The sequence below is a fragment of the Anolis carolinensis genome, unplaced genomic scaffold (assembly GCF_035594765.1).
Source record: "Anolis carolinensis isolate JA03-04 unplaced genomic scaffold, rAnoCar3.1.pri scaffold_14, whole genome shotgun sequence".
Taxonomy (NCBI): domain Eukaryota; kingdom Metazoa; phylum Chordata; class Lepidosauria; order Squamata; family Dactyloidae; genus Anolis; species Anolis carolinensis.
The window spans coordinates 6,757,302-6,767,275 of record NW_026943825.1 but is presented as its reverse complement, the minus strand read 5'-3'; the positions used below and the strand labels follow the sequence as shown (position 1 = coordinate 6,767,275).

Below are 9,974 nucleotides of genomic sequence, written 5' to 3'. Positions count from 1 at the left end.
ATTACTTTTTTTGCCAAATTTGTTGTCTAACATGATGTTTTGGTGCTTAATTTGTAAAATCATAACCTAATTTAATAGGCTTCTCCTTAATCTCTCCTTATTATCCAACATATTCGCTTATCCAACATTCTGCCGGCCCGTTTATGTTGGATAATTTATTTATTTATTTATTTCCAACATTTATATCCCGCCCTTCTCACCCGAAGGGACTCAGGGCGGCGTACAAAATTGGCAACAATTCGATGCCTATACATAATTAAAACAGCTATAAAAATCCAATAAAACAATTAAAACAATATAAAAATATAAAAACATATGATTAAAATCCATTCCTCCAAAATCCTCGTGCTGTAGCCGTAAATCAGTCCGGGTCGTCATTATCGTTTATGTGATAAGTGAGACTCTACTGTATTATATTGTATTACAATATAATATTAGGAATATTATCTGTATATACAATATGTTATAATTATATATTATTGTAAATTATATTGTATATATCTATATATACATACATACATATATATACATATATATAAAACTGGCATAGCATGTTATTGCGGGGAGGGGCCTCCAGCTGATTCAAAGAGACAAGATAATAATAATACAACTCCCAGGTACCCAGAGCATTGAGCCATATATAATAATAATACAGTAGAGTCTCACTTATCCAACACTCGCTTATCCAACATTCTGGATTATCCAACACATTTCTGTAGTCAATGTTTTCAATATACAGTAGAGTCTCACTTATCCAACATAAACGGGCCAGCAGAATGTTGGATAAGCAAATATGTTGGATAATAAGGAGGGATTAAGGAAAAGCTTATTAAACATCAAATTAGGTTATGATTTTACAAATTAAGCACCAAAACATCATGTTATACAACACATTTGACAGAAAAAGTAGTTCAGTATGCAGTACTGCTATGTAGTAATTACTATATTTACGAATTTAGCACCAAAATATCACAATGTATTGAAAATATTGACTACAAAAATGCGTTGGATAATCCAGAACCTTGGATAAGTGAGTGTTGGATAAGTGAGACTCTACTGTATCATGATATTTTGGTGCGAAATTCGGAAATACAGTAATTACTACATACAATTACTGTGTATTGAACTACTTTTTCTGCCAGATTTGTTGTCTAACATGATGTTTTGGTGCTTAATTTGTAAAATCATAACCTAATTTGATGTTTAGTAGGCTTCTCCTTAATCTCTCCTTATTATCCAACATATTCGCTTATCCAACATTCTGCCGGCCCGTTTATGTTGGATAAGTGAGACTCTACTGTAATAATAATAATAATAATAATACAACTCCCAGGTACCCAGAGCATTGAGACATATTATATAATAATAATAATAATAATAATAATAATAATAATAATAATAATACAACTCCCAAGGACCCAGAGCATTGAGACATAATAATAATAATAGTAATAATTATTATTATTATTATTATTATAACAAGAAAACTGCACTACAAACTAGAGCTGAAAGCTGGCACAACAAAACACTGCATGGAAAGTTCCTTGACAAAATGGAAGGAAAAGCTGATAAGGAGAAGACCTGGCTCTGGCTCACGAATGGGACCCTGAAGAAGGAGACAGAAGGCCTGATCCTTGCAGCCCAGGAGCAAGACATCAGGACAAAGGCCATTCAGGCCAAGATCGAAAAATCAGCTGACGACCCAAAATGCAAACTGTGCAAGGAAGCTGACGAAACCATTGATCATATCCTCAGCTGCTGTAAGAAAATTGCACAGACAGACTACAAACAGAGGCACAACTGTGTGGCCCAAATGATCCATTGGAACTTATGCCTCAAGTACCACCTCCCAGCAGCAAAGAACTGGTGGGATCACAAACCAGCAAAGATCGTGGAAAATGAACACGCACAGATACTGTGGGACTTCCGAATCAAGACTGACAAAGTTCTGGAACACAACACACCAGACATCACAGTTGTGGAAAAGAACAAGGTTTGGATCATTGATGTTGCCATCCCAGGTGACAGTCGCATTGACGAAAAACAACAGGAAAAACTCAGCCGCTATCAGGACCTCAAGATTGAACTTCAAAGACTGGCAGAAACCAGTGCAGGTGGTCCCGGTGGTGATGGGCACACTGGGTGCCGTGCCAAAAGATCTCAGCCGGCATTTGGAAACAATAGACATTGACAAAATTACGATCTGCCAACTGCAAAAGGCCACCCTGCTGGGATCTGCGCGCATCATCCGAAAATACATCACACAGTCCTAGACACTTGGGAAGTGTTCGACTTGTGGTTTTGTGAAACGAAATCCAGCATGTCTATCTTGTTTGCTGTGTCATACAACGTCGTTGTGTCAATAATAATAATAATAATCTCCCAGGAACCCAGAGCATTGAGCCAAATGGGGTCCAGCTGCTTTAACTGTACAGTGATGCATTCCCGAGCCTGGGCAGGCCTGAGTGTGGCAGAAAAGAACTCCATTTCCCAGCAGGCTTTGCGCCGGAGGGGGCGTGGCCAAGAGGCTGTCGAGTCCCAGCCCCCTCCTCGTGTGTTTTGGTCTGGCAGCTGCAGGCATTCCCAGGGCAGGAGGTCTAAATAAGGGCCCGGGGAGGCAACCAACCAACCAGGGCAGTGCCAGCCCCAATGTCCCTCCCGGGCAGGACTCTGCGGGCGGGCTGGAGGAGAGCCTGGGCCAGCTGGGCCTTGAGGGCGCCTTTGGGGAGAGAAGGGGCCCCAGGGTGCAGGGAGACCCCCCAGTGGGGCTTGGCCAGGGGCATCCGGAGCTGGGCAGCCCTCCCTCCTTTGGCCATGGCAGCCAAGGTGGATCTCACCACGTCCACTGACTGGAAGGAGGCCAAATGTAAGTCACCTGCATAGAATCCACATTGAACTGGATTATATGGCAGGGTGGGCTTAGACCAGGGGTCCCCAAACTAAGGCCCGGCTCCGAGGTCATTTACCTGGCCCCCGCCCTCAGTTTTATAATATAATATATTGTATATACATATAATATTGATAATAATATTATAATGCAATACAATCTAACACTAATAATAATACCATATAATAATATTACTTATATATTCTATATTACATACCGTAATATTTCCCCAAAAATAAGACAGTGTCTTATATTAATTTTTGCTCCCAAAGATGCTCTAGGTCTTATTTTCAGGGGATGTCTTATTTTTCCACGAAGAAGAATTCACATTTATTGTTGAACAAAAAAAAATTAAACATTTATTATATACTGTACAGTAGATGTCATCATAAACCAGCATAACCAAACAAACTGTGAATCCTATCAATAATTTCTTGTTACTACCAATATTTCCATGTACAACACTTTGTGGTACAGTAGAGTCTCACTTATCCAACACTCACTTATCCAACATTCTGGATTATCCAACGCATTTTTGTAGTCAATGTTTTCAATACATCGTGATATTTTGGTGCTAAATTCGTAAATACAGTAATTACTATATAGCATTACTGTGTATTGAACTACTTTTTCTGTCAAATTTGTTGTATAACATGATGTTTTGGTGCTTAAATTGTAAAATCATAACCTAATTTGATGTTTAATAGGCTTTTCCTTAATGCCTCATTATCCAACATATTCGCTTATCCAACGTTCTGTCGGCCCGTTTATGTTGGATAAGTGAGACTCTACTGTACATTTACCGATCCTGCATGTTCTGGTGTTCTGTTCGGCGGGCCTGCTTCCAAACAAAAACTTTGCTAGGTCTTACTTTCAGGGGAGGCCTTATATTTAGCAATTCAGCAAAACCTCTACTAGGTCTTATTTTCTGGGGATGTCTTATTTTAGGGGAAACAGGGTATAATATTACTAATAATATTACAGTATAGTGGTATAGTTCAATATAGTAATATATAATGCTAATATTGTACTATGCTAATACAGTAGAGTCTCACTTATCCAAGCTAAACGGGCCGGCAGAAGCTTGGATAAGCAAATATCTTGGATAATAAGGAAGGATTAAGGAAAAGCTTATTAAACATCAAATTAGGTTATGATTTTACAAATTAAGCACCAAAACATCATGTTAGACAACAAATTTGACAGAAAAAGTAGTTCAATACGCGGTAATGTTATGTTATAATTACTGTATTTACAAATTTAGCACCAAAATATCATGATATATTGAAAACATTGACTACAAAAATGGCTTGGATAATCCAGAAACTTGGATAAGCGAGGCTTGGATAAGTGAGACTACTGTAATATAATATATTGTATGTACATATAATTTGTAAGCCACTCTGAAGGGTGTGATACAAATGTAGTAAATAAATGCAGTAAATAAATAAATACATTTTAGACTTGGGCTCACCCAAAGTCTGAAATGACTTGAAGGCACACAACAACAACAACAACAACAACAATAACAACCCTAATTAACTTGGCTATCTCATTGGCCAGAAGCAGGACCACACTTCCCATTGAAATCCTGATAAATGTATGTTGGTTAAAATTGTTTTTATTTTAAAATATTGTATTGTTCTTTCATTGTTCTTGTTGTTTTTGCACTACAAATAAGACATATGCAGTGTGCATCGGAATTTGTTTGTATTTTTTTCAAATGATAATCCGGCCCCTCAACAGTCTGAAAGATTGTGGACCGGCCCTCGTATTTAAAAGTTTGAGGACCCCTGATTTAGACAATCCACGTCTGCCTTGATATTCTGGGTTCTAGGGCTGTGTGGAGAGAAATCGACCCCTAGAAAGGGAAATACACTCTTGGAAGAGTTGTTATCATGGGGGAAAGGGAAGCTGTATCAACAATCCTTGTTTCAGTGTGTTGTCAAAGGCTTTCATGGCCAGAATCACTGGGTTGTTGAGGTTTCCAGGCTGTATGGCTATGTTCCAGAAGCATTATCTCCTGACGTTTCGCCCACATCTATGGCAGGCATCCTCAGAGTTATGGAGCCTCCGGTGGCCTAGGGGATAAAAGCCTTGTGACTTGAAGGTTGGGTTGCTGACTTGAAGGCTGCCAGGTTCGAATCCCACCCGGGGAGAGTGCGGATGAGCTCCCTCTATCAGCTCCAGCTCCATACGGGGACATGAGAGAAGCCTCCCACAAGGATGGTAAAAAATCCAAAAAAAATTCCAAGCATCCTCTGGGCAACGTCCTTGCAGACGGCCAATTCTCTCACTCCAGAAGCAACTCCAGTTGCTCCTGACACAAAAAAAAATCCTCGGAGGTTTTGAGGTCTCTTGGAGCCCTTCCACACAGTCCTATATCCCAGAATATCAAAGCAGAAAATGCCACATTATCTGTTTTGAACTGGGTTATCTGAGTCCAGACTGTCATATACAGTAGAGTCTCACTTATCCAAGCTAAACAGGCCGGCAGAACCTTGGATAAGCGAGTATCTTGGATAATAAGGAGGGATTAAGGAAAAGGATTAAGGAGCCCCGGTGGCGAAGTGTGTTAAAGCGCTGAGCTGCTGAACTTGCAGACTGAAAGGTCACAGGTTCAAATCCCGGGACCGGAGTGAGCGCCTGCTGTTAGCTCCAGCTCCTGCCAACCTAGCAGTTCGAAAACATGCCAATGTGAGTAGATCAATAGGTACCGCTCCGGTGGGAAGGTAACAGTGCTCTATGCAGTCATGCCGGCCACATGACCTTGGAGGTGTCTACGGACAACGCCGGCTCTTTGGCTTAGAAATGGAGATGAGCACCAACCCCCAGAGTCAGACACGACTGGACTTAACGTCAGGGAAACCTTTACTATCTGAGTCCAGACTGCCATATACAGTAGAGTCTCAGTTATCCAAGCTAAATGGGCCGGCAGAACCTTGGATAAGCGAATACCTTGGACAATAAGGAAGGATTAAGGAAAAGCTTATTAAACATCAAATTAGGTTATGATTTTACAAATTAAGCACCAAAACATCATGTTAGACAACAAATTGGACAGAAAAAGCAGCTCAATACGCAGTAATGCTATGTAGTAATTACGGTATTTACGAATTTAGCACCAAAATATCACAATATATTGAAAACATTGACTACAAAAATGCGTTGGATAATCCAGAACATTGGATAAGCGAGTCTTGGATAAGTGAGACTCTACTGTATATACAGTAAGTGGGGTTTATATATCTGTCCAGGGTGGGAGAAGGAACTCTTAAACACCTCCCAACAAAGGATTCTCCCAGGCAGGAAGCAGCCAGGCTTTGAAGCTGCAAGGCTATCCAATGCGATTCAAGCTGGCAAATTGCAACATTCACATCTACCTCCAACAGGCAAGAGTTCTTTCTCCCATTCTGGACATTATTCCACAGATATTGCCTAGTTTCTAACAACCTCTGAGGATGCCTGCCATAGATGTGGGCAAAGTGTCAGGAGAGAATGCTTCTGGAATATGGCCAGGCTGCCTGGAAAAATCACAGCAATGTCGTGAGTATCCGGCCCAAGGCCCCTTCTACACTGCCATATAAAATCCAGACTTTCTGGTTTGAAGTGGATTATCTGGCAGTGTAGGCCAGGCATGCTATAATGCAAACCTCGGGAAATTGAGGCGGTTTCCTAGGCAACCGTTTGTGAGGCCCTCAAAGGCCTGGAAGAGGCCTAGAAGTAACCCTGGCGATGGGTGGTTTTAGTTAGTTGGTTTTAGCAGTTTAGTTAGTTGGTTTTAGCTGAGTAGTATATGGCTAGTGTTCAAATGGGCTCCACTAATAATAGTAGTAGTAGTAGTAGTAGTAGTAATAATAATAATAATTTGCTACACGCCTCTCCTCACGGCTTGAGGCAGGGCCCAATCGAGTTGAAACACAAATTAAATGCCATACATCGAAATAAATATATTTTTAAAAGTAGAACAAGGATTCCAAACCTCAGTAGTAATGGGAGGTAGTGTTAAATCCGAATATTTGAATTATGGGTCTTCTCAGTGCTGAGGAAATCATTTTGAGGCCTTCAAAATCTGTTTGTGGTGATTCGTGAGGTAAAAAATTGGCCTTCTAAACCAAACAATGCAATGTAAAATTGTTTACCAAAAATTTGAATGGTGGGTCTTCCCAAGGCTGAGGGAATTGTTTTGAGGCCTTCGTTGTTCTTCAAGACCTGTTTGTGGAAATTCGTGAGGTAAAAATAAATATAAATTTATAAATATATAATATATTGTATATACATAATATTGATAATAATATTATAATGTAATACAATGTTATACTACTAATAATAAAATAAAATATTAATTATATATTATATATTAAATGTAATATTACTAATAATATTACCATATACTGATATAGTACAATATAGTAATTTAATGGTTATATTGTGCTATGCTAATAATATACAGTAGAGCCTCACTTATCCAACATAAACAGGCTGGCAGAACGTTGGATAAGTGAATATGTTGGACAATAAGGAGGGATTAAGGAAAAGCCTATTAAACATCAAATTAGGTTATGATTTTACAAATTAAGCACCAAAACATCATGTTATACAACAAATTTGACAGAAAAAGTAGTTCAGCACGCAGTAATGTTATGTAGTAATTACTGTATTTATGAATTTAGCACCAAAATATCACGATGTATTGAAAACATTGACTACAAAAATGCGTTGGATAATCCAGAACGTTGGATAAGCGAGACTCTACTGTACTTATAATATTGATAATAATATTATAATGTAATACAATATTATACTACTGATAATATAATATAATAATATTAATTATATATTATATATTAAATGTAATATTACTAATAATATTACCATATCCAGTAGAGTCTCACTTATCCAACACTCGCTTATCCAACGTTCTGGATTATCCAATGCATTTTTGTAGTCAATGTTTTCACTATATTGTGATATTTTGGTGCTAAATTCATAAATACAGTAATTACTACTTAGCATTACTGCATATCGAACTACTTTTTCTGTCAAATTTGTTGTCTAACATGATGTTTTGGTGCTTAATTTGTAAAATCATAACCTAATTTGATGTGTAATAGGCTTCTCCTTAATCTCTCCTTATTATCCAACATATTCGCTTATCCAACGTTCTGCCGGCCCGTTTATGTTGGATAAGTGAGACTCTACTGTAGTACAATATAGTAATTTAATGCTTATATTGTGCTATGCTAATAATATATTGTATGTTCATTTGATTTGTAAGCCGCTCTGAGTCCCCTCCGGGGTGAGAAGAGCGGGATATAAATGTAATACATAAATAAATAAACAAACAAATAAATAAATAAGCGGCCTCCCAAACTAGACAATGCAACTTTTTCTATTAAAAGTAATAGGAAAAAAGCATTTTATAACACTGTTTCACTCATATGGATACAAAGATGCTTTTAAAAATCTGATGAAAACAATAATAATTCCCAAAATGTTTACAAGAAAGAAAAAAGAGCACAGCAGCTGGAATCTGCCATTTAAATATATTGGCAAAGAAAGGGATTTCGGAGCCCAAACAGTTGCAGCTGTTTCGTTTGGAGAAGAAGACTTTCCTCTCGTAATCCTTTGTATTTCATCATGTTTTACGTTTTATATTCAGTTTCACTTCATTTATTAGCAAAAGCTCTGGCTTACCGTTCGTTGCTTTAGGCAAAACATATTGTAGCACTTTGACAAAATAAAAAATGTAGCAAGTTCAGTTCATGAAACCAAAGCACTTGTCTTTTCTCCCTGGTTTTGATCTTTCAGAATGTGAACCAATGTCTCTTTGCCTCACAAACTCTTCTTAATTCTCTCCTTTTTGTGTTGTTTTTCTCTCTCCAGCATTTCTGAAAGGGCTGAATAACAAACAAAGGCGGGAGCAATATTTCACCAAGGATTTCATCAAACTGAAGCAAATACCTTCATGGAAAGAGATGGCGAAAAGTGAGTTTTCTTTTTTCTTTTTCTCTCCAGTATTTTATTTTCCAAGAAGTGGAAGAAAAAAGGCGTTGTGGAGTTGTAAACATATTATTCTGGCAATTAGGATTGTCCACACTGACTATTTAATGCAGTTTGACACTTTCAATACACAACAGACTCTTGCAAAAAATGTATGAAAAAAGCCCTCAATGCGCATTATTATTAGTGTTATTATTATTTTGCTTTTTCTTTCTAAAGAAAGAGACTCAAAAAGCCTTAACAGCATAGGTGCTTTAATATGGTTGGGTTCTTGTATTTCTTAATATTGAAATATAATACTAATATAATATAATAATATTAATTATGTATTATATGTTACATGTAATATTATTAATAATATTACAATATATAAATATAGTACAATATGGTAATTTATTGCCAGTACTATGCTAATAATAATTTATTAGTACTATACTAATAATATAATATTGTATGTAAATAATTTGTAAGCTGCTCTGAGTCCCCTTTGGTGTGAGAAGGATGGGATATAAATGTATTAAATAAATAAATAAATAAATAAATAAATACAATAATTATTGTATTTCAATATTAATATCAGGTTACTACATCGTTCATGATATGGTAAAGTAGAATATTATGTTGATGTTTTTGTGTTGGTAATTGAATGCTTTACCTATGTAGGAAACCGCCCTGAGTTCCTTTGGGCAGAGAGAGAGAGATATACAAATAAAGTTTTATTAGGTACAGGTAAAGTTTTTATCCCTGACAACCCCCGGGGTTGGTGCTCATCTCCATTCCTAAGCCGAAGAGCCAGTGTTGTCTGTAGACACCTCCTAGGTCATGAGGCCGGCATGCCTGCATGGAGCGCTGTTACCTTCCTGCCAGAGCAGTACCTATTGATCTACCCACATTTGCATGCTTTTGAACAGCTCGCTTGGCAGAAGCTTGGGTTAACAGCAGGTGCTCACTCCCCTCCCCGGATTCCAACCTGCGACCTTTCGGTCCGCAAGTTCAGCAGCTCAGCGCTTTAATATGCTGCGCCACTGGGGTCTCCATTATTATTAATGGAGCCCCCAGCTGCTATTATTATTATTATTGGCCT

At 37.9% G+C, this 9,974-nt stretch overlaps 1 protein-coding gene across 3 annotated transcripts in view; it reads left to right on the top strand.

Moving 5' to 3' along the window:
• Positions 1-2,541: 2,541 nt before the first annotated feature.
• The window catches only part of macrod1 (mono-ADP ribosylhydrolase 1), a 336,953-nt gene continuing 329,520 nt past the window's right edge, over positions 2,542-9,974 (top strand). For 2 of the 3 annotated variants that reach the window (XM_062965192.1, XM_062965193.1), the window contains exons 1-2: positions 2,542-2,866; positions 8,774-8,875. In XM_062965192.1, coding sequence (XP_062821262.1) covers positions 2,650-2,866; positions 8,774-8,875 — 319 coding nt within the window. In that variant the 5' untranslated portion in view covers positions 2,542-2,649. Of the gene's footprint in view, positions 2,867-6,333; positions 6,434-8,773; positions 8,876-9,974 lie in introns of those variants that run through there. The other variant, XM_062965194.1, reaches the window with a different exon arrangement.